The sequence below is a fragment of the Phyllopteryx taeniolatus genome, chromosome 19 (genome assembly GCF_024500385.1).
Source record: "Phyllopteryx taeniolatus isolate TA_2022b chromosome 19, UOR_Ptae_1.2, whole genome shotgun sequence".
Lineage (NCBI taxonomy): Eukaryota > Metazoa > Chordata > Actinopteri > Syngnathiformes > Syngnathidae > Phyllopteryx > Phyllopteryx taeniolatus.
The window spans coordinates 15,855,328-15,880,846 of NC_084520.1; the positions used below are offsets into that span (position 1 = coordinate 15,855,328).

The 25,519-nt window shown below is 47.8% G+C and overlaps 1 protein-coding gene across 1 annotated transcript; it reads right to left on the reverse strand.

Moving 5' to 3' along the window:
* Positions 1 to 58: 58 nt before the first annotated feature.
* Positions 59 to 19,439, reverse strand: wnt3 (wingless-type MMTV integration site family, member 3). The gene is made up of 4 exons (XM_061755744.1): positions 19,062 to 19,439; positions 9,552 to 9,793; positions 5,399 to 5,664; positions 59 to 3,997 (listed from the first exon to the last, which is right to left on the reverse strand). The coding sequence occupies exons 1-4, from the start codon at positions 19,139 to 19,141 to the stop codon at positions 3,518 to 3,520; spliced, it is 1,068 nt and encodes a 355-aa protein (XP_061611728.1). The 5' UTR covers positions 19,142 to 19,439; the 3' UTR covers positions 59 to 3,517.
* Positions 19,440 to 25,519: the final 6,080 nt, after the last annotated feature.

Genomic DNA, 25,519 nt, shown 5'->3' on the forward strand with positions numbered 1-25,519 from the left:
TTTTTCTTTTTACAAAAGTATTTCTACGTAAGTAAGAGTGTGAGTACTGGGTGCATTTCTGAAGCAAAAGAGCCGAGACATTGTCGTCGTTCAAATATATAATCTTGGTTCAGTCATACAGATATATACATTGTATAATAAATAATATTTATAAAAACATAACATTTACGATTATAAAATCAAAAGGGAATAATTCACTTTTAGAACATTTGTACAAAACTTTGGATATAGCGGGTGGGGGGAGGGTCAGCAACAGGAAGTCTGTGTGTGTTTGTGTGTAGGAAGATGCTAAGCTAAGCTAGCGCACGTGTCAGCTACATTTGCTCCACTATGATGAGTACATGTCGGCAAACCTTACAGGTCCGCACCCCCCACCCACTCCCCTTTCGCGAAAAGACAAAAACATCCGCTCGCCTCCGCCATCTTGTGCCCCCGTCCCTCCCGCATTGTGCTTTCGCATTTTTTTGTGGCCCGAATTCCGGAATGATCTCATGAGTCTTTTCAGTGCACCTCAAAGTCATGACCAGCTTCTGGCTGAAACGTTTGAAGCCGCCGGTTTTTAAAAAATGATTTCCTTATTTTATTTTTGTAGCCTCGACAAGCTTGCGCCGCGCTACGCGGCTCTAACATGTTTCGTTCGGATTCTTGCTGCTGCTCCAATCACAAAGCTGTCGTTTGTTCGCCAAGATTTATCTTAAAATGTTCATTCCGAATAGTTGCGGTGTTTACGGGAAACTATCCAATTTGACTTAATTGGTCTGAATGTTATTATTTATGTATGACAAATAACATGTCTTTGTTCATCTATCTGTGCCAGAAAGATATACTAGATGACAGAAGGTACAATTAACCTTTTTGCATTTATACAACAGAATGATCAGTTTGTGTTTAACAAAACCGGTTGAGATTTCACACTAATTTCAGAATAAATTGAGACAAGACAGTCATTATTTCAGGATACAGTGAACCCCACGAAAATCCGAGAGTAATTGACGCAACTCCTACAAACGTTTCGAATTGCCTATAGATGTCACAAGATGGCGGCAAAGCACTACAAGAAGCACCTCAACTCACTTCAACATAGTTCGCTGGCACCAAGATGGCAGCAAAGCAATACTTTTTAGTGCTTTGGCCTGAGCACAAAAACTGAGAATAACGGAGGATAGGTTTTCCCCCAAAAAATGAATCTGTGAATGCCAAACCACAAATAAGCAGGGTTTCACTGTATATCTATATTTTTTTGGGGTGGTGTGCTGTGAGACTTTTCTCCTGTAAAATATGTGCCTTGACTCAATAAAGGTTAGGAAACACTTGCTTAAAGTACAATGAGGGTCTTTCAGGTTAGCCGGATAGTTATCACATCAATAACCCGTCCTCCATTTCAAACGTAGCTTATCTCACTCGGAAGCGCTTCACTTGTCCATGTACAAAAAAAAACAAAAAACCCTAGATCTTTTTTTTTTCTTTTTTTTTTTTTTTTTTCTTTTCTTCAAAGCTGTATATATAACACATCTGAAAAAATATATCAATTGCTTTTGTCATAAACGTGAGTCTTTGTCTACACCCTGTATCGATCGTATCCCACTAAGCCAGCCAAAAGTTTAACAAATAGCAGTTATTGTTGTTTTTTTTTTTGTTTTTTTTCCTTTAACACCCACTGTGATTTTCGCACATCATCATCGCTGATGAGTGCTCGCGAGCATATTTCTGCTTCTACGTTTAACACTAAGCGTGCTGAAGCTTGACTTGAGTGTGCGACTCTGGTTGCTCAGCACTGCTACGTTAGCCGCAAACTTAGCAGTTCCATGGGGGGAAGAAAAAAAAAAAAAAAAAAAAAAAAGAAATCCTCTTCCAATTATCTCCAGAGTGAAGTTTAGCAATGTTTGGCTGAAATGTGACATTGTCAGCGCGTGGAATGAGCTTGCCTGTTCGCACACATGCTCCCTCCTGCATACCTGCAGTCCGGCCCTGTTCTAATATTTCAGCAATGCGGGGGCCGTAAAAATCGGGCCGCGCTAGCGTCTCTCGTCCGCTCAGTAGTTATGAAGACCCGAAGTCCTGTTCAGTAGTTTACACGGGGAGGCCTTTCGCTTCCCTGGGCCACCTGCTCAAGTCACCTTTTTTTTTAGAGGTTGATTTAGTTTGAAAAGTAATCGTTATACACTACTCACAAAAAGTTAGGCATGTTCGGCTTTGGGTTGAATCATCAGGATGAACTGAAACTTTTGAATGTCCACGTCCAACTAACAACAAGGAAGCTGAACGGCAAAATTCACAACAGGTGCTTAAAATTTGCTGGTTCAATTAGAATTGGTATTTAATTCATTCGCTGCTGTGGACGTTTATATTCATCAACTGGAATTCAGCTGTTTACTGCCACCGACGTAGATATTCGTCTAACACGTTTTTGTTTAACGGGTTGTCGCAGAAAAGGCTCTCAGCCAGCTCGTTTGTGAAATCCAGGTTTGTTTGCCACTGTCATGACGAACAGATCCACCGTACATGGCTGCGTTGCATCGCTTTGGATTTGAAATCAGTGCAGCTTTTGAGTAGAAGGTAAAGATTAGGGGGTGAATCTGTAAATACATTGTTTTTTTTTTTAAATAGTTTGAGGTGTCACAAAAGTCAGAGTCACTGTTCTGCTTGACATTTCTTTCCACAAAAAGCTCGTTTGCTCTGCTTGTTTGTCAGAAACCAGTGTTTTTGGTGTTCTTCTGCTCGCTACAAAAAAAAAAAAAAATGGAAAAAGCTAGAAGCAAACTTTTTGGTAAGTTCAGTGCTTATATTGTCACAGACCTAAATATTCAGTAGGTCTTGCAAATCAGTCAGAACGTTCTCAAACAGCTGGCAATATGGGGAACTTTGCTTTGAAAATGGTTGGCGGTGAATGAGTTAAACAGTCCTTCAGGCTGTTCCCGTTTTGACATGACGAGACCAGGACAACACCTAATGATTGATCAACACGACCTCGGAGGTTGCCACCGAGCTTAGATTGACAGAGAGTGTCATCAACGGGTTGCAACAGAGAGACTGGAAGAGTCACAGAAAGGTGTAGAAGTAGATAACCTGTGGACAAACACCTGTTGTGAATTTTGTTAAAGAACAGGAAGTTGTGTCAAAAGTTCGGAAACATTGAACAATTGGACGCATGCCTTGAAAAATTCAAATTTTAAGACCATCCTGAAATTTCACCCGAAAGCTGAATCTCTTTTTGTGAGTAGTGTAATCGTAAAACCAGCCGGAGCGGCCGGACACATGAGGTCTGTTTTTTTTTTTTTTTTTTTTTTTTTTCTTTTTAAATAATTCCAAAGGAAATATTTTCGTGTTGTTTGTTCTGACTGCATTTGTGTGTTACTGTACATGTGGTTGGCACAGAGGGGAAATAAATAAAGACAATGGGGGAGGTGAAGCTTGGGGAGGGTCAGACGCGTCCACCAGGTTGGGTGCAGAGAGGGACGGGCCGTGTACGCAATGAGGGGGACGCCGTGCAGGGATCTGAAAGGTCCGGGCCCCCCGTTCACTTGCACGTGTGCACGTCATAAACGCGCACACACTCCTGGCAGCTGACGTAACAGCACCAGTGGAAGATGCAGTGGCACTTCTCCTTGCGCTTCTCGGTCCGGGTGTTGTGCCCGCGGCCGCAGCACAGCAGGTCGCAACCCTCGATGCCGTGCGACGACACGTTGCAGGCGCGGTCTCGCGTCCCGAAGGAGCCCGTCTCCTGGTTGGGCTCGCAGAAATTCGGCGAGCCCTCATAGTAGACCAGGTCGCGCTCAGTGGGGTGCTTGAAGAAGGCGTACTTGACGCGCAGGGTCTCCACCCAGCCGCGGGACTCCCGGTGCTTCTCCACCACCATCTCAGAGGCGCTGTCGTACTTGTCCTTCAGGTAGTCGCCCAGCATGCGGAAGTCGGGCTGCGCCCACCAGCAGGTCTTCACCTCGCAGCTCCCCGACAGGCCGTGGCACTTGCAGCGCAGATGCATGTGGTCCAGGATGGTCTGGGCGACACGCAACACAACATTGTTCGAATGTCAATGCAATGATACTACTCTGCAAGAGAGATGGAATCCGAGATAGAAACATTCCAAAGCCTGCGGTCATGCATACTTGACACCCAGACAAAAGTTCCATCAGTGGATTCACTAGTAGTGGGACGTAACCAAGTACAAATACTTATTACTGTACTTAAATCCATTGACTAGGTATGTTTAGAAGGGCAGCATATTTTGTGTGTGCAGAAGGTTTTGTTGTTGTGCCAAGTAATCAAAACCGCTTAGCTATTGTATCAAATTGACTGCAAAAATTCATCATACATGAATTACAGAATCTCTTCACTGTAAGTCTCACATATTTGACTTGCCTGATACTGACTAATTTCGGATTAGACTGTTGAGTATGTTTGTGGTTGTGGGCATAGAGGATGACAAAGTCAGACCAGATCCTCTTTTTGGGATTAGAGAAAACAAGTCAGAGAGTCAGACAGAACTGCGATTCCCAACCAATGTGCCGTGAGAGATCATCAGGTGTGCTTTTGCTGTATGTTACGTTGTTGTTACTTACAAGAATATGACATCATCTAAAAGCTTGTCTAGGTCTCCTAGATATGATTTAGGTAATTCATTGACTACTTAAAGGAGAATTTGGGGCGCAGCTACTAATTCTGTAGCTCACATCAACAGTGAGCCGCCCCTAGGCTCCTAGCGCCTTTGTTGTTCTTTCATTCTATATTTAACCTCGGAAAAAAAAATCCCCTGCACCTCACCATCCCACCAGAGGATGGACAGGTGACATCAAAGCGAGGGCTCCAGGTGCCCGCGGGCCAAACAGAGGCAGCGTGAACGGGGCCAGGTGGCAAAGCGAGGCGCGGACCCTGCCGCCTGCTTCCTGTGTGGTCGCGGCCAGCCGTTAATGGCTAAAATCCCGCCTTTCTCCCTCAAGTCACGAAGCTGACTTGACAGTCAGGGAATTTTTGCCGTGGGTGTGTTTGTGTGCGGCGAAGTGTTTGGAAAGCGTTTTGAGCTCAAACAGAAACATCGGCTAATCTTTCCAATGAAAGAAAGCATCAATCGTCGTGTTGATGTTGTTACCGCGGAAAGAAGATTGGACAACCGTGGGCAAACATTTGCGGTTGAAAATGCAATTTTACTTTGACTTAGAAGTTTCATTTGTTCCGTGGCAGCGCGTGAAACTAAATGTATTTGTATTGCAAATTATGGGATACGAGGTGCATGTTGTGGACTTCTCCGCTACCATCTTAAACTCGCTCATTCGAGTCGCTAGCTTGGTTACCAAACAAATTCAACTTGCAAGTCAAGGTCCCACTGCAGTTTTGTCGGTTCAGTGTATGATTCGAGGCTGATTCCACACGTTACATCCAGGCAACATTTTTGAGTTTTTACCGTGCGTCCCGCTTCGTTGTTGTGCCGGTTCATGGCGGAGCGGGCGTCCGGCCGGTTTTCCCGGGCGTCGGCAAACTCCCGGGATACCAGCACGCCAAACTCTGCGTCCTCGCTGCAGCCACCCCACTTCCAGCCCTCCCCGGGCGGTCCCTTGTGATGGGAGTCGCAGCCGCACATGGTGGACGTGCCCTCGGCGCAGGAACGCGTCACGGCGAAGGCGACGCCGGCCGAAGCGATGGCGTGGACAAACGACGACTCTCTGGTTGCTGTGGGAGACGGAGGCCGGGCGGCAAACAGGCGGGGGGCAGAGAAGGGAGAGTGTGTCAATCGTGTTAAACATGGTCAAGCGCAAACGTGAGCTCTGCCAACATCCAGACGCTGCTATTCAAAGTCCTTCCCTTCAACGCAACTCTGCTCAGGACAAAGAGGACACTCACTTGAGGATTCTACTTAAAATCATTGCAGTGTTCTTCCGCTATATCATGTAGTTCTTCAGCGACCTTGACTTACTTACTGTCTGTAATTTATTATTTTATTCCTGAACCTGTCCATCCTCGTCACTGCCAAAGAGATTCTCAGCATCTTAACTCTGCCACCTCTCGCTCTGTCTCCTGGTCATTGCTACTTACTGATCTCAGAACCATACACCAGGCTCCAAGGAAGAAACTAGTTCTCTGAGCCTTTGGCTAGAAGAGCTTCAGGACCCAATGGACACACAAAAGTCTTTAATCTAAAGATAAAACGAACCAAAGCTCCAGAAAGAAGAAACAGCTGAAGCCTTGAATCTTTGATTAGCTAGCTCCCTCGGTAAGCTGAATGAGGTCATTTTCTTTGTGCTTATAAAAGTACGATTATATGCCTGATCTTGGAACTGATATTGTGTTCATTTGTACTTAGGTTTCACTGTGTTACGTCACACGGTCTCAGCTGATGCCAATCCGCACGTCTCGCCTGTTCATAGAGCTGAGGGACAGCTACACCTTTCTTTTCACCTTAGCTGGTGCTCTTCCGTTACACTTTCCTCCACCCTTTCTCTCAGTCCTTCCTGTATTCCCTTCTTCACCTCTCTTCCACACTCCCCATTACTCCGCACAGTTGATGCCACCTCTACTCTTTGTAACGCCCTTTCATTCTCACACATACTCTGTCTTACTGTGACTGATCTTCATTCCTCGTCCCTCCAGTGCATACCTCCACCTCTTTAGCTTCTCTGCCACCTGCTCCCTACTCTCACCACAGATCACAGTCATCTGCAAACATCATAGCCTATGGAGTCTCCTTTGTTCATCACAATAGCAAACAAGAAGGGGCTTAGAGTTGATCCTTGCTGCAGTCTCAACTCCACCTTGAAGTCTTCTGTCACAGCAGCAGCACACCTCACCTTGCCACTGCCTTCCTCTTCTCATACAAGTCCTGTACGTACTAGTCAAACATACTTCTGTCGCTCCACTTTGACCCTGACTAGAAATCCGGGTTATGTTGCCACCACAGGAACGGAACGCTATTGTGAACAGAGGATCCCCTTAACGCCTCTGCTTGATCAGTAACGCGCTATTCGTTCCTAAACATGTCACCAGTTTCTGTTAGGACAGAATGAAGACCACAGCGTGTCGGGAAATGGCAGATTTAAGTGTATCACCAGGTCACCCGGGCTGGATGGTTAACGAGCAGCCCTCCTGACGACCCTCCTTGGGGAGGTGGAGGACTTTCCCTCCACATCCCACTGGATGATAAAAGACAGTAAACACTTTGTTTACTCCAGGATGAGTGAGGACTCCTGGAAAAGCAGAGTCCCTGCAGTGACATCAGCCCTTTGTGGCGATGTCAGGGGGGCCTTAGTGCTCAGTGGGATCTCATGACCTCCTGTCATCCCTGAGGTGTGCTGCTTTGCATCTGGATAGTGTTTCAGGAATGTTGTCCCCCCCCCCCCCCGCCCCCTCATCCCTTACCCATCCCTGTTCAGTGCACAAGGCCTTTAGGTGAAACCTAGCAGCACGTCGGCCCGTTTACTTCGCTGACGCCCCCTTTGAAGGCACCGGCTCATTATGTAAGCCCGACACCATTGTTTGATCATCGCAGCACACTTGTCTGAGGCTCTGCCATTCATTACGCACCGCCGGCTCTAACACAAATGTGAAGACAAACTGATATGCAGCGGTAGGCGAGTTTACTCAGGTAGAGCCAGAAATTCCAAGACAATGAGTCCGCCACCCAATTAGACAAAATGTTGCTAGTTTGACTGCCTGTTCGGGACATCTGGAAGTGGTTCTCAAACTGGGGTCCCGGGACCGACATCCACGAGCCGTTGTATCGGGGTACGCAAAAATATTTTGCAATAAATGTTTCAAAATGTGCATACCTACATATTGGCGTGCCAATAAAACATGATAAACCAATTACTCTTCCCTAGCTTAGTTCTGGGGCAATTAAAAGCGCTATCGTTGTGATGTATCGTCACAATCATCACATCAATCTCACACCATTGCATTAAGAAAGTTTTTTTTTGTTTTTTTTTAAGAACAAAGGGTGTATTATTACTGCGATAGTCAGATTTCGTTAGAGAACAAAACAGATCGTATTTGAAGAAATGAGTCCAATGTTTTCGTGAATAAATGCATCTTTTCCATAATAAGGGCAGAATTGATTGATATCCTTTATTCATCCTTTGAGGAAGATGAATTTTATAGGAATAAAGTTATTTTTGAAATGTTCTTCCCTCACTAACCTGACTTATTGTTCCGGAAAAAAATCCTGAAATCAACTTGTTCCTCATATTCCAGCCTTTATTCTCTTAAATATGAATTTGTTATCGTAACTTTACGCCGTTTCCCCCGATACAGTCAAATTAATACCCCAAAGGCTTTTGAGCATTTATTCACGATCATTGATGTCCCGCTAGTAGAAGAAAAAAAAAACATTACTCGTAAACTGGATATCAAGGATATCGAATAAATGCCCAAACGGCTTCCGATGAGGTTGGTGCTAATGCAGAGCTGCCGTCCGTCACTAAAAATGACAATAGAATCCGAACGCACGTGATATTTTGCATCATGCTAATTGGACAATACCAGTCAGTTCAGCAGTCCCAGCTGATTCCGAAGCAGGTCGTCTCGGACAAGGCCCGCACTAGCGACTCGTCGGTAAGGCGCTGCTGCTGCTACTACCTGCTGGGCCCATCAATTCGCCATTGTATCACTTGTGTCACACTGTGTTATCCACACAAAGGGCCCAGCGACTCGCGCCCCCACCACCCCGCTTTGCCCGGAGCTGGCATTCCCTAAACTCCCTTAACCAAGCGCCCCCCCCCCCCCCAGCAGAAATCGCACGCAGCACCGTCACCGAACCGCCCCACCGTAGGGCTCCGACCTCCCTCGGCCAGCTCAGTGCCCCGTCACACCTTGTTTCGCCTCCCCGTCCCGAAGCGCACACCCGGGCCAGGTCGGGAGAGATCCCCTTTCAGCCTGTTCATGACAGAGTCAAAAGGGCGTGTGAATGGGGCGTCCGTGGGAGCCGGACTGTGTGAGGCGCGCAGCGGCCTTCATGCACAGTAGGGGTTGAGCGGAGCCCCCCGGCCCTTTTCTATTGCCTGTAATCTCATTTGGCCTCCCCTCTCCTTTTGAGCCGACGGAGGCGCTTGGACTGCTCACGCTGCCCACATTCATTCGCCTGTGACACACACAAGCCGATTCTTTTCCAATCAGCGGCAACACAAGCGTCTACCTTCCCAACCGCCGACGGCGAGCCCGCGTCCCGCTGTCGGCCTCACAGGCGCTATCCCGACAATTGATATTCCGCGTGTGAGCGACCTGATGAATGTGCGCAGTGTTTCGGTGGCACTTGACTGGGAACCCGCCGACGGATGCGGCACGCTGACCCTCTTTTATGCGCCGCGCTGTAAACGGGCAAACGGTGGTGAGGACAAATGTGGACGCAAGCAGAATGTGTCGGTGCTTGTGCTTGCGCTGGCTGCAGCCGGGAAAGGTGTCTATTATTGTAATTGTCCCAGTTAGTGTTTTGGCAGCAGAAGTACAGACAGCTCTGAGCCTCAGGCTCCAAACTGTTCTCTGCTACATGTGGAGGTTTTTGTAACGGCTTGCAGTAGCCTTTCTGAACCCGCACGCATGAGTCATCGCACAGTGACGCAAACGCCTACCTTTATCCAGCACCGGGCCGAAGATGGCTAGGTTGTCCTTGATGGTGGTGCAGTTCCACCGCCGCCCGCGGAACTGGTGCTGGCACTCCTGGATGCCCAGTTTGACGCCCTCGGCCACGCTGGGCATGATCTCGATGTAGTTGCGGCAGAAGCGCAGCTGCTTGGGAACCAGGCCTGGGATGGAGCCGCACAGGATGGGTTGGGAGCCCAAGGATGAGTACTGCTGCCCCAGGGCCAGCGACCTGGGGGGGCGGCAACAGTTTCAGTCAGCATCTCGGAAACAGCAGCCTTACATCGACAACGTCCCAGATCCTCATATTTAAACTTACCACACCTTGGCGTGTTACAAGAGATTTAATTATCACGCTAAAGTCAAGAGTCTTTCACATAAAGTCTCGAACTTCTTCAGCTCCAAGACTTTTTAAGACTTTGTGGTCAATGGATTTACGAATCCTGAACTTCTGCTTGATCCGCAACCCCTGTAAGTCATGAGTGTCAAGTCCAAAGTCAGTCTGTCATGTAACGTTTGTAATGCCTTCTTTAGCTACAAAACTTAAGACATTGGAGTCAACGGCATGAAGAGTCTGGAACTTCCTTCAGTCTTAAACTTCTTCATCCACTGGTGTCAGGTCCATAGTCAAGAGTCTTAAAACTAATTTTACATTGTCTTCAACTTATCATGATCCACTACGCTTTTAAGACGAGTCAAGTCCAAAGTCAGCATTCTTTCACTCATTTCACATGAACTCTTGCACTTCTTCTTGAGCTACAAGACCTTGAAGACGCTGGAGTCCAAAGTCAATCGGTTATTTCAGTCTTTACCTTTTTCTTGAGCGACAAGACTCGTAACACATTTGAATTCAGTCGGAAGTCGAGTCTTAAAGCAAAGCAAATGTATGTATATCGTGCATTTCACACACAAGGACCTCAATGTGCTTTACACGATTTCTTCATCTTAACAAGACATGCCAAGACAATCGTATGCTTCCAATGTGCTGATGTCATAGTTACAAACTCTCGAGATCAGTTTGGGAGACTCCTCCGCGTCCCCCTCTACGCCGCGCTGATCATGAATCAGATCCGTTTGTGCTTCCGCAAATGGATATCCAGTAATAATGAAATCATCCTAAACTGTAAAAAGTTGTATTGACTATGTGTTTGAGAAGTGTGTTGAAATAAATGTCCATGTGATTACAGCACGCAGCAGGAGTAATATAAGGTTTAAAATCTAAAACAAATGTTTACATTTTTCATCCCCTTATTGTTGGATATTTTCTATATATATTGTGCATCGCTTTTTTCAATGGTTTTTAGGCATTTTTATAGTATAATTACTGTACTGCCCTGACGTGGGGGAAAGGGGAGCCACAGTCACCGATGCAATTTGAAGTCGTTTGTTGAACACCAGGAGAACACTCAAATGCAATCAGTGCACTCACGCTGAAGCTGCTGTCAGCCACAGCTCACGCCTACACGCTCACAGGCATGCTCGCCAACATCACGTGCCATCGTCCCACCAGGCCCCGCCTCTTAAAGGCACATGCGTGTCTCGATACTTTTTATGCTTGCATTTTTGGGGGGTTCAAATACATTGACAGTGTGTTTTAATCAATTCAAGTTTTCAAATATTTTTATATATGGCAGATTTTTATTTGATTTAAAATAATATGTATTTTCATTTATCACGGTTGGGTCCGGAACGTCACTGTAGTTTCCTTCAGGTGTTTCATTTTGATTGCTGTCAATTTCTGCTGAGCTCACAAAGAGAAGACGAGGCCCGCGTCCGTGTTTTAGCACGTCGGGCTCAAACCAAGATCTTTTTATGAGAATCGCTGCCATCTGATTAGCAGCTCGGCCCGAGTGGACAACATGGCGCTGGGGGCCATGAAAGGATCCCATGGTGGTGGTGTGCAAGGGGGGGGGGGGGTTTGAGAGACAATTGTCAGTGATCAGATCATAGCGCCGCTCGCGATGACCTAAGCACCCCCGCCGGGCGCAACCCAATAAGAGCGGCTAGTGACTGTGACAGATGAGCATGCCTCAGCCCCCTGACAGCACTAATGCAGCACAAAAGTCAAGTATGAATACAGTTGTACTAGGACTAACAACCTCTCGACCACCGGCGCCCCCCACCACCCGATCTTTTCAAAGACCATGAAGTTAGCATGAACAAAGCGACCTCGCATGAATGCGATTGATGTCTCTTAACGCCGCATTGATCAAGTCAGAAATACAGTGTTACCCCCGCCAACTGTATCGCGGTTCTTCATTCGCACCTCCGTCGCAGTTTGAACATCATTTGAGCAAGTTTGTTTTCAAACCATCGCGTCATCAACCCGGAGTTCTGCTCGTTACCGAAGCAGGTCTGCATTTGGTCACTTGACGTTCGCAACGCGAATGACGTTAATTTCGGTCGACGGGCAGAGGGCGATGTTGCCAAACGCGGCGGCCCCTTGTCATGGATGAAAATTGATGAAAACGCTGTCTCCGAATTGTAATAGCGAGAAAATGCGAGTGACGGACGCTCCCCACCAATCTTTACACTTGCCTATATTGTTTCTAACATAGATAAACCACAAACTATGAGCCTAAAACACTTGGATATCATTTCAAACACATAACATTACCTTTAAAAATACATGGCTAACAGATTATTAGATTTTTTATTTTTTGGGGGGGGGGGGGGGGGGTAGTGATGTATATCACCTTCGATATGCGTAAAAATAGCAATTGTGAAGCAATACAGTGACAAGAGTTTAAGCTTAAAAGCCACTCAGTAGAGCAAAAACAAACATGTACATGCATATGCAGCAAAGACTCTATAAACTTCACTAACAACCCTGGCTAAACTTAACTCCTCCCTGATATCCAACGATCTTAGAAGAGCCAAGATGTTTCTCTTTAACATACTGCTTTGACACCAATTCCCACTTTCCTCGTAGCCAGCGGTTTGGCGGCATCTTAGGGCATCACAGAAAGTGCACAAAAGCGAATCAGTGACGGTTCGGTTCCACAGAAAAAATGAAATCTGTGAATTGATGAATTGTAAACTGCGACTAGGCGGGGATTCACTTGACCTCCCATTTCCCATGCCAACATTTTCAAGTTTGCGTCCCGATATGTTTACCGGACATTCTCTCAATCCGCAAGGCGGATGAGGAATGAGTCTCAGCCGAGGGGCTGTGAGTGGAATCGTGCTAGCACGTGGGCCGCGCTCGTCCGTCCCCATCAACCCCCCCCCCCCCCCCCCTCCCCCACCTTCCTTCCTGCTTTTCCCGGCTTCTCGGAAGCCGTGAGCAACATGTCCCGACCGGGGCGGCGAACGGCAGACCTCCACAGAGGCAGCCAGCCATCCGGGGGAATCTGCTGCAGGCGCTGGGACAAACGGCAAGAGCGGCGGCGGCGGCCAACTGCAGGCTTTGGCAGGTGCGTGCCCCGGCAAGTCCCGCGTGGGGCCTCATCTGCCCTGGGGGGCTTTACAGCCTGTTTGAGGGTTTTCTCTCTAGCGAGCTCAGCGGGCCCACGTGAAAGTACAGTGGTACCTTGACTTACGAGAATGTGACGTCATGGTGAAAAGGTCTAGAGTTTGTCTTTGGATTCATCGTCACTGTAGCTTCTGCACTGAATGTGAAACTTTATTGGAAGTTTGTTGAAATTCAAACAAAAGAAGCAGCAGTGGGGCTGAGGTACGCAAAGCTACAAGGAGGTAGCACGTGTTCACCCTCAATGCTAAAAAGCTACCTGGGGACTCCTTCAGATGTAGAAGTAGCTACTTCCCCCAAACAGGAAGTGGGTGTCTCGGGAGTTATCTTTTCATGAACATGACCGTTTGATTGGAATGACGGTAAGGACGCAATAGAAGACTCGCAAACAAACTTGGCTCCTGAATAAATCAGGCTAGCATATGCTATGTTGAGCCTCAAGTGTCGCATCCCAGGTGACATTGGGGACGTTATTCGCATTCAACTCGTGTTTCCCTCGAAACGTGGAAGCATAAGCAGGTGTTTTGTCAGATTTGCCCGCGGACCGTCGCGTCGCTAAGCGAGGCGCCGGCAGAGACCGCACCGGCGTCACGTTGTTGCTGTCGAATCCCTCAAAAGAGTCCGTGGAGAGCTGCAGACGGCGGAAAGAGACTAAGTGGGCCACGCGCGGTTGCCGGCTTCTCCCGAGGACGGGACTTTTTCTCGTGTTGATGGCTTCTTCTCTGGCACACTTTTGATTTGTAGTCCAACAGCTTCCGGCTGATCAGATAAAAAATGACAGTACCATTGAAAGATGTTCCAACCTGTCGGGAGCTCCACAGCTCATCCTGCTGCCGCCGCTGCTGCTGGAGTGCAGCGTTGGGACGAGGACGCCCTGCAGTCACGAGAGGGAAGCTGAACGCGACGTAAACTTGTGAACTCTCCTCTGAGACCACCAGACGCATCGGGCCTGATTAACTGAGCCTTGCACGTGCAAAAACGGGCACATACTTGATTTCTCACGCAAACAGACGTGGAAGCCCGGCTCTACTAACCGGGCGAATAGACGCAAATAGATCAGGCATGCGCAATGTGATTTATCAAACCCGAGACAATTTCCGATGCCCGATTTTGCGTCTACGAATACCGCCTCTGATAAGCGAGTGCGAATGCATGACAATAACTGCGGTTACTTGGTTGAGAAGGTGGCGCCGACACAATTGAGAAACAACAGCGAGTACCGATCTTTTACGCTTGTGTGAACATTTTTGAAATGCCAGAAACAAACAAACAAAAACAAAAAACATTATCGCGACATATCAGCAATTCAATTTTGGAGCTTTTGAATGATCTTATGGTTGACTTGGAATGAGTCACAAGAAGGAGTCATGCTATATTACCGATGACAAAACTTTTTTCAATTCTGCATTTCCATGCGTCTGGGTCATTTTAGTACACTGTGACAATTGCCGCTGGCCAGAGCAGTTTTTCAGGTGTGCCGTCCCAACGCAATGTTAAATCAGGTTAAATCCAAGTGTTCTTCAATCAAAAGTGCAGAAGTTCTAACACAACAATTCCAAATTTGAAGCACAGGCACTGTTCGGTGGTCTCGAGCTCGTCGTCCCTCAGGACAAGAACGGAAAACTCCAAACGGAATAACTTCAGAGAGTTTCAGAGTATTCCATGCCGCGGGGGGCAGCAAAGCTGAAAGCTTTTTTTCCAAATTCAGTCCTCACGCGAGGAACAGATGAAACGAGTGTAGTGCAAGAATGCAAAAAAAAAACTATTCCTTGTTTTAAAAAAAATAAATAAAGCACACAGTTAAGCCGAAATCAAGCCTTAAAGATTCTTATAATTAGGATCCACCAATGTCCAAATCTGCAAGTTTGAATTTGTATATAACTCACAAAGGCGCGTGAGGCGACTACAGCAAGTGGCACTCTCAGTGCCGAGTGAAAAACAGTGTCCAAGGACTGGAGATATTTGGATGAGGCAGTCCATAGTCAAAAACGGGGAAGAAGGTCTCTGTCACTAATTTATTCTGACCCTGAGAGAGTAGCAGGTTCTATTTCTGAGATTGAAGAAGATTGTTTTCTTCCACTAACACTTCCAATTCCATCACTTCAAAGTTCACTTTGCCTTTGTGGTGTTCTCCCAAATGTTCCATGGTGGAAAAACATCAGAGCTTCCTAAATCGCAAAACCCTCTTTTAATGGCAGCGATCTCCAACACCTTTACACCAGTTGCAACATTTTAGCACCTGCGATTTGGGATCTTGGTACAAATAAGGCCCATTGAGAGCAATCTATCGATACGTTTGGGGGGAACGAAATCTACTGATCACTTTTACACTTGATGGTGCAGCTGGCTTCAACTAGGGTCGTTCAGGGTGTCTCCAAAAAGAAAGACCTTAATCCTTATATCTGTCGTAGAAACCGATACAAGCAAATGATTGTTGTGATTAGCGGGAGCCTCCACTTGTTTCTTTTCAACGAGTCTGTCTCATCTTGGGGTGAAGCGAGATAATGAACACCCAAAGTGTGTTTCTTATGTTCAGTCTACTTGCTAATTTAGTTTTTGATGGCATCATGGAAAAACAAAAATCCCACTTCACAAAGATGTTGGAAATGGGAGCGTGTCCTTTGAGCAGTTTTGGAGGGTTCATTTCTTCAGGCCTGAGCTTCGTTTGGTGTTAGCTCGGTGCTATGTTGTTGCTAGCTTGTTGGCTCTGTGCTCCAAATGTCAGCACTAATGTGTCCCACGCAAATCAAAACTCGCACGAGAGCGTCTGGAATCTTCAGGCGTGCTTCTGGAATTCGTTTGTGGCTATGCGAACAAAGGCATAGCGTCTTTTAAACATATTTAAAGACGCTGCGTGCTGATAACGGAATCCCTCGTGGTGGTGGTGGTGTTGCTTGCGTGCTGCGAATTGTTGCACCATTCCAACTCTGTAGCTTGGATTCACATAAATCGTTCTTGGACTTGAATTGTTTAACCTCGCGTCATTTAGACGTACATTTTCTAAATCGAACTTTGGTACGGGGCGACCATGTTTGACCGGGGTCACAATGACCGGAGGGGCGGGGGGGGGGGGGGGGGGGGGGGGGGGCTGCGCAGGTGTGACGAGCTCGCCTTTAGTCGTGCACGTGACCCCGTGTGTCTTTGGTCATAACGAACGCGCGAGCGGGTGAGATGGCCGAGCTAATGAAGACTTTAAATGTTGCGCGTGCGCGAGGTCCTAATGAGCTCATAGCCTCTGGGGCCTCGGAGGTTTCCCTTTGAGGAACCAGCCCGCCCTGTCTTTTAGTGCCACTAATAGCCATCCGTGCTGGAGGTGGAGGTGGGAGTGGGGGGGGGGGGGTGATTGTGAGTCGGGTCTACTTTGTCATTTCCTACGTGAGCGCAGCGCATCTGCTTTGATGAAGGGCCAGATTACGGCTGCTTTGAAATGAGCTCGTGAGGAGCTCGCCTCGCTCGTTCGCTGCTTCTTGTTGACGTCGGCCCCCAGTGCGACTTTCATTTAGCGCCATGAAAGTTGCTGGCATGCTTATCGTGAGTAGAAACTCTCAGTTTAACTTAGCAACAGGAAATTCTGGATGCATGTCTATCATATCTCTGGCCAAAAAGACGCAGCGAGTCTGTCATTTTGCTTTGACGCTGCCGTTTCGGTGTCATTTTGCCCATTTCAAGAAGCCCTACCAAGACACGCTTTTCTTCGGTTATTTTGTCCGATCGCTACCAAATTTGACGCACGGGCGCTTGACAGATGAGCGACGTCGAATTGCGAAGAATTGCAGTTTCCGTCGCTGCACGCGGGCCGAACACGGCAGCGAAGTTTGACGGCCATAAAACAGGAAAACTCTATCATCGGTTGGCTCCGAAGTGCACCTGCCCGCATCATACTGTCCAAATACTTTACATTGGAGTGAACTTTGACCCCCGGCGCCGGGCCTCTCGGGAACGTTCCTGCCCGAGCTGCAGCTACGTTCGTCACACGTCTGCGAATAACACCGCGACATCCTCAATCCTTTCACACGCACGGTCGCACTGGGAATCATCTGAAGTGATCCATCCGAGACTGAGGGCTGGAAGTTTTTTTTTTTGGGGGGGGGGGGGGGCTGTCAGATAATGACATTCCTGAGACCCGGAGATGGACTCTTCAGCTCCATTTAAGCTGCTGAGGTCACACTGGAGAAATGTGTGTATTTGTGGGCGTGTGTGTGTGATTTTAGGACAAAAAGTGTGACCCCTCTATTGTCAAATATGATTTTAATGAAAACAACCTTTTTTTTTTTTTCATTTCTTCATTCCAATCAGATCGAATACAAAAAAAAAACATACCATCGTGGTTTGAAGCGGCCATTGTCGGGTCAATGTGGCCTTTTTCACGGGTCCTTAAAAGGTTTTTGAAAATTCCGCCTGTGAATCCATTTTTACTCCGCAACATGAAAGTTGGAAGGCATTTCTATCTTGAGTAGACCCACAAAAAGTCTAGAAAAGGTCAAAACCTTACGTGAAAAGACACAGGAAGTCTGCCTTGTTATTTTGAAGCTGCCACTTTAGGGTCCTTCTGGCCATTTATTTGTTTTATTGTTTTGTAAATTGCTAGCAAACACACGTGCAATGTCCTCAACCTTCTCATCATGACTATATGACGTACTGCTGTTTTTGTCACAGTCCAACGGCACTGTAGTCTGAGCCTGTTTCCCCGCAACATTCTTGAATTTGAATTTACGAGGCCAATTGACTCGCCGAAGCTTCCTGATTAGCGCTCCCCGCGTGCACGTCTGCAGTATGTGCACATTTTACGGCCCCTCCGTCAGGCGCTGCTAGAGGAGCCCGCCGGGCCGCTCGCGGAAACGTTTGACGTTTGTGTGTCGGGGGCGGGAGGGGCCTTCACGTCAGCCATTCCTCAGCACCTGCGCCGTCACCTGGAGCCACGCCGCCAAAAATGTGTCGGCTCTAATCAAAGGCAACCACGCGCTCGGTTCGCTACCGGGAACACGACACCGCCGTCACGTAAGCTCCTTGAAAGGAACCCGGGGGTCAGCGAGCCGAGCCCCTTTTCGGCTCGTGCGCGCCGGTCCTCGCCGCAGCCAGCAGTGGGCGTGCAGACCTCGCGAGGCGCTTGGCGCCCGCCGCCGCGCTAAATGGAAGCAGAAGAGCACGCTGGCGCTGCGCGGCGGCCCACATGCTCGCTGGGCTACCGAACGTGCAGTCGCATTGACAAGTTGCGCAGACCACGCCAGATCGCCTTCGTCACCCGCGCACGCACGCACACACATCTACATCGAGTAGAAGAAATGCATCCAAGTCACTCAAAAGTTCACCAGAATTCTGCAGTAACTCGCATGGAGGTGACAAGCCGTAACCATAACAAAAGAAAGAAACCGCCAACGTGTGTTGGCGTGAAAACATTGTGTCTTGAAAGAACGCCATTTTTGTTCTCGTAAGATGAGGACTTTTTCTCAAAAAACATGGCTTTGTTCTCATCTTTTTTCTCGAAAATATCTCCTTGGAATTTGATTTTTTTTCCTTGTAAGATTCCGCACTTCTCAAAAACGGCAGACATTTTTTCAGAATAGTTGCTTTATTTATTTATTTATTTATTTTAGCCCAGTAATGTCATAAAATGTCACCAAACCAGCATAAAACAGCACGAACGTGGACAAGTCAATTGAAAGAAGTCACATGACAATGTTACGTTTCGGAGCCGCACTTTGTTTCCTGCTTATCTGCAATTCTGAATTCATTTTTTGTTTCGATGGAATTTCTTGTGGAATGGAGTTCGAGTGTCTTCTGGAATAGAAATGTGACTTTTATTTCCTGTGTGCTTCAACTTCTTTTGACTTCCATATTTTGTGGAATTACATTCATGTGTCAACGCTGCGCTACCATCCGCCCGGCACCCATTTTCAAACTCACTTCATTCCGCTTAGAATTTGCATAAAAGTCACCCCTCAACTGCATCCGAGGCCTTTTATCATTTTGTTTCTGAACGGCGGCGCGCCCGTCGTACACCCGATTTTGCCGGTCGCGGCGCACTCACCACCAGATGGGATAGCCTCCGAGCACCCGCGAGCCGCACAGCCACACGCACGCCAAATATCCAATCAGGTACAAATCCATGAGGCGAGCCTGGTTGGGGGGTTCAACGCATGGAAGCTCCACTTTCCCCACGAGATTTGGGGGAAATTTTCAGGAGTGGAGTGGAAATTTCAAATGAAAATGTCGAAAAGAAGAAGAAGCGTCCTGTTGTTGGCGCCGTCGGGCCAGGAAAGCGTGTGAGGCTCCTGGTGGCTGCCAGAAAGAAAAGTGAGTGACGCTCCTCTCCTTCCTTCCCTCCCTCTCTTCTTCTTGTCCTTCTTCTCCTTCCCTAAGGTGGATGTCTTCCTCTCACTGCACTTTTTTTTTCTCCCTCAGGATGCCTCATCCACAGGCCCAATATTAAATGGGAGGGAGGAGAGGAGGCGGGAGGTGAAGGGGGGGGGGGGGGGGGGGGGGGTTTGGAGATGTCAGCTGGCAAGCCAATCACAGGAGATGGCCTTAGGTTACGAAAAAAAATTATTATTCCTTCCCATCTGTCAATCACCCCCCCCCCCCCCCCATCCTCCACCAGTCGTGTGCAGAGGAGCAGGATGTATGGAGAAGGTAACTTGTTTCCACCCCCCCCCCCAGAAAAAAAAAGTCTAGGGAAGGTTGCGGCCTGACTAATTGATCCGGATATTGGCCGGCGAGTGCGTGTCGCCGCACGCCGGCGAGCAGTGTGTGTCTGTGTGTGTGTGTGGGGGGGGTGGGGGGTGGAGGCGTAGACAGTGAATTTTCCAAATTGTTGCCCGCCCGCATCAGCGGGGGGAGCACATAAAAGGGGCCACAATAAAGCCATAAAGTGCGGCGGTGGCCCGGCCAGGCACGCTGCGGCCCAAAGGCGACACTTTTTACATCAGCACCATTGTCATTCTGGTGGGGGGGGGGGGGGGGCGAGGAGGGAGAGTGATGGGAGGCGGGGGGCGGACTTGTGATGGATGGCCTCGAGTCACACGATTCACATACGAGGAAACTGATCAGCATGAATACCGACAAGATAGCGGGCTTCAAAGGAGAGGCGGGTCGACGCGCGGTCGCAATTCGCCAGACGACTGACGAGGACGCCACAAAAACAAGACTCTCGCCAATCGCCACTTCCTGCTGGAAGACTCCAACTTTAGTCCTGTTTCCACCAAACTACTCATTTTCATCATTAGCGGTGGTTTCTCTCATCGTATCCCCCCCCCCCCCCCAACCCCCCGCCCAAAAAAAAAAATTTTTGTAATGTCGCCGAAGGATATCAGAGTCACCAGATTCGATCCATTTTTTCATGAGATCGTGGTAAGGCGCCGACATGCCTCCAAATGCTGACTGATTAATCGAAGTCCTGAAAAGAATGTCGACCGCCTCGCCCTCCGGAAGCTTCTGTGGCCCCGCCACCTGCGGGCGAAGCGCGCGCCGTCGAAACGAGACAGCGCTCGGATTGGCAGATGGCGCTCGGAGCGCCGACGGCTCCCGTCCCCGAACGCCTCGTTCCGACTCGGACCACGTCATCGTAAAAGATGGGGGACCTCCCTTTGGGGCAGGTTCTGGTTTTGTTTCGCGGGACGTTTGGGTTCTGTTTCAAGGCTGTTCTGGTTCTGGCTCTTTTTTTAGCGGCACGTTCTTGCTCCGTTTAGTACATTCTGAAATTCTGTTTAGTGGAAGTTCCGTTTCAGTTTACAGGAGGTTTTTGTTGAGTTTAACTCCATTTACAGGAGTCGTGGTTCTGTTTTTGCTTCTGTTTGTGAGGGTTGCGGATCTGTTTTTAAGGCGGAATGACGGTCGGAAGAGGCAAGCGCAGTCTCGTTCCTTGGGTGCCGTAGGCCGGCACGATCCAGGTCCGGAGGGAGAAAATGGGAAACTTTAAGCGGCGCTTCAGCCTTGTTGAGGTTCTTCTTCTGTTTAGAGGTGTTCTGGCTCTGTTGATTTTACCGGGAGGTTCTTGTCTCCTTTGCGGTTACAGGGTGGCTTTTGGTTCTGTTTACGGGGTTTCTGGTCACTTTCAGTGCGATGTTCTTGTTCTCTTTAGGGGTTTCTGGTTCTGGTTATGTTTACTTGGATCTTCTGGTCTGTTTAGCAAGGGTTCTAGTTCTGTTTAGTGGACGTGCTGGTTGTATTTGAAGGAGGTTCTTGCCCTGTTTGAGGTCGGTCCTGGTTCTGTTCACAGGAGATGAGGATTCTTGGTCTGTTCAGAGGACTTTGTGGTTCTTACGGAGGTTTATATTCTATTGAAGGCAGCTGCTGGTTCTGGTTTCTCATAGTGTCAGGTTATTGATCAGTTTAGTACGTTTATTGGGAGGTTCTAATTCTTGTTTATGGAAGGTTATGTTTGAGGTAGTTCTGGTTCTTTTATTAGGTTTTGTTTAGTGTGAGACGCTTGTTCTGTTTAAGAGGGGTTCCAGTTGTGTTTAGTGGGACGTCGTCGTTCTATTTAGGAGGGGTTCTTGGCCTGTTTACGGGAGTTTTGGTTCTGTTTAAGAGGGTTCACACACACACAGAGTGTCTTTTAAGAGCAAAAAGACCCACTGGACCTGCCACTGGAGGTTGAGTGTGAGCGGGGCTCACAATCGGGGCGCGGCGGCGGGGGTCCCGTCCCGGATGTCCGTGTGTCACGCAAGCGTCCTGCAGGTCTGTTTTCCATCAGCGGCGTTGTCGCCGTATTACGGCAGCGTCAGAAATGTGCCGAGCTCAGCGTTGGGATTTTTTTGGATGACGAGCCGGTCGTGAGGGGAATGTGACACGACGACGTTTTGATTGACGAGCGCGGGGCCCCGGCAACGCGGTCTGCGGTCGGACGCCCGACAACGCTGGAAGCGTGTTTCCCCGCTCGGGGCCAACGCGGCTGGAAGCGGCCCCGGCGGTTAAGGTCAAGAACGTCCCAGCCAACCGACGGCTTGTACGCGCGCGTGCGCGCACACACGGCTAGCCAGCACCTCATGTGCATCTGAGGGGGGGGGGGCTACCACAGGGGGAGTGTCAATGAGGTCCCCTACTGGGCCGGTTTCTACGGTGACCTGAGAAAGGCCGTAAGTAGGTCCGGCCTTTTCTCAGGCCTAATCAGCGTATTAGCACAAAGGAGGACATGTGTTGACACCCCCCCCCCCCCCCCCGACCGCCCCCCCATCTCCCCTTGCCCCATCTCCCCTTGCCCCCCCACCCCCCACCCGCCCCACCGAACCTCCCACTCCCGCCAACAGCAAGGCAGGACACAGGCAGCCAATAAAACCCGGATTAGGAGGCTATCAACACACACTGAGCTGTAGCCACAAACTTTGTGAACACGCCTCGGCCCCGCCCCCCACCAATGCCATCTTTCTGCTTCATTCGCTGTTTTTTTTTTTTTGGGACCCCTTTGCTTCCTTTCAGGCCCGTAATCTCCTTGCACAATGGACGCCCAGAAATGAGTCATTTTGTCGGCAAACTCGGATTCTGGATCTGAATCGTCTTTATTGGCCAACTATGTTAAAACACACAAGGAAATTGTCGCCGGTAGTTGGAGTCAAGAAGACACGATAACAAAATGCACATTTAGGACGTGCGGCGGACTCCCGTTGATCGTGGCGGCATACGTTCCAGATCCACTGGCAATCGATGAAAACCTGCTCTATGAAGAGAGAATATACACAAAATGTTTTACGCCTCCGTGCCCTGCGACTGACCGGCGACCAGTTCAGGGTGTAGTCCGGCTTTCGCCCGAAGTCAGCTGGGGTAGGCTGCGGCGACCCGTGACCCTAACCGGGATACGCGGTGTTGAAAATGGATGGATGGATGGATGTTTTACGCCTCCCACATGAAATCCATTTCAAATGATTAGAACACACTTAGCAACTTACAATAAAATGTATACACTACTTATTGTAGTGTACGTGTGCATAAGTCCCATTAGGAGGTGGGATGGCGTCCGCATGGGAATGTCTGAGCGTGAGCTGTGGTCGACAGCAGCCCTGCGGGAGTGTGCTCATTGTGTTTGTGTTTCACTGTTCTCCCAGCATTCAAGAAATGGCCGAAAAGTAACTTTCAGCAGAAGACAGCGATGCGTGTCCATCGCCCTGGTGGAAACGGCGGTGCTGTAAAAAAAACACCAAAAAAACGATTTGATTAAAATAAAAATAAAAAACACGATATAGCAGTGGCGCGTACGATGAACCGTGATGTAGTGGGGGAAGACTGTTTATGCAACGAGCTGCAATTTGGGGGTCCTCCAAATAATTTACACACAAAAAAAAGGCATTCCTACATATCATTAGCCTAATAGCACAATTGCCTAAATCCTTTTTGACAGCTTTCGTAAAACAAGGGAAAAAAAACTAATTCAACAAATAAGAAGAGTCCAGTTGCCTCGATTCAGTCTTTGCGGATTACTGTGGCCTGGAAGCTAAGTTTGACTGAATTAAGTAGAAAAAATAAATTGTCCCTGGAGTAAAAAAACAAACAAAAAAAAAAAAAAACTTCAAAATTTGCTGAAAACAAGTGGAAATTTTCTAAAAACCAATTTACTTTTGTAGGTGATGAGTCTTATTTTAAGTGTAATCAGATTAGTTTTGAGACTTTTGCCTCGAAGTAAGGCAAATATTCTTGGTAAGAGTTTAGAGTTTTTGCAGTGATATATATATATATATATATTATTATTTATTTTATTTTCTTCTTCTTCTCCTGGAAGGTTCGTGGCATCTTCCCCGCTGCCGATCGGACGCGGGGCCAAAAAGAGTTTTTATGCCGCTCGTAAATCACATGACTTGGCCGCCTGCGATACCACTTAGACTTAGTCATTGTCATGTCAATTTAAAAAATAATAATAATAAAAAAGGATGGTGATAGGTCCACTTCCATTGAACTGGACTCTTTTTAGACTAAGATACTGGCCACTTTATTAGGTACACATGCAGCAATAAGCAGGCTCGCTCGGCTTCAAGCTGTTTCTTGCCGCTCCCAGTTGAAGTGTACTGTCAAACTCGACAAAGAGGAATTACATGTTGTGTATTTCAAACAACCACGTGACTTTGCTGTTAGCTTAATGCTAACACATCATGGGAATATGGTCATAAACAAAAATGAATATCCTTCAGTCATTGACATGAAAAAGTGAGCATTATCCATTTTTTTTCTTTTTTTTTTTTAAACTGGATTTCATTCCATGGTGTACCTAATGAAGTGTCCAGTACCCAGGTCACCCCGTTAATCGTATTTTGATTATAATTTTTTTTTAAAGCTTTTGTAGAGTTCCCGTGCGACACGTCCTGGAAATGTTTTGCGAGGGGGGATCATATCGACGCCTTTTGTCGAGATTCTCTTTTAAGAGGCGGGGACAAAGAGGGACAAGAACTCTTGGGCCAAAAGAAACCCTTTTCATGAGAGCGGCAAACACTCCATCCCGTGTGTGTGTGCGCGTGTGTGTGTGTGTGCGTGTGTCCCACAGGGACGGTGGGCCGCTCTTGAGCCGGACACTGAGGCGTCCTAATTAAAGGCCACTTAAGCCCCACAAAGTGCGGCTGTGCAGGTTGGTGTCGTTGAGAAGGGGGTGTGTGTGGGGGGTGGGGGGGGGGGGGGGGGGATTCATGGCACTCGTAAACAAGGGGTTCCAGGACAGCGGGACAGAAGGGGGCTACATGCCACAGACTTTGTTCATACAAGATGAAGAGTCAACAGCCCCCCCACCCACACAACCCAGAAGCCCCCTCATCAGCCATCCCCCCTAATAAGCAGCAGCTTCACAGAAGCAGCGAGCACAATGCCGGCCCACTCCCCTCCTCTTGCGCTCAATCACTGCCGGGACAATGAGGGGAATCCCCCACCCCCCACCAGCCTCTCCCCGGCCCCCCGAAACAGACACTTCTTTTATTGAAATTCTTTGCCGTTCTAATCCTCCGCTTCCTCCAGGCCCAATAATGGACTCCCCGCATCATCAGCCTTTTCCAGCTCCAGGCCCCCTGGCACATCACAACCCGGCCCGGGTCGCAGGTCCGCCCCCTCGGCCCGCCGATAGGAGGGGGCCGCTCACCGGCGGGGCAGGTAACATTTACGTATCTCACATAACTGCAACAAACATTACTTAGGTTAAGGTTTAGTTTAGGTTTTAGTTTTTTTGTTGGTTTTTTTTGTGGTAATTTTGTCAATCAACATTTTTGCGTTCATTTTCTGAAATGTACAAAACATAATTGTTAATTTTTTGAACCAAACATTTTCAAAACATTTTCTAAAACAGAAAAAAAAATTAATTTTCTGAAATGTACAAAAAATGTCATTGTTTTCAAACATTTAATTTCCTGAAACAATTTTTTTTTTATGTACAGAATTATTTTTAATTTTCTGAAAAACAAACCACTTTTGCAAAATATTTGAAACATTTTTTTCTGAACTATCCCTAAAATATTTAAATTCATTTTCTTTACAACACTTTGTGTAATTTTCTGAAGTGTAGAAAACATTTGAATTTTTTTA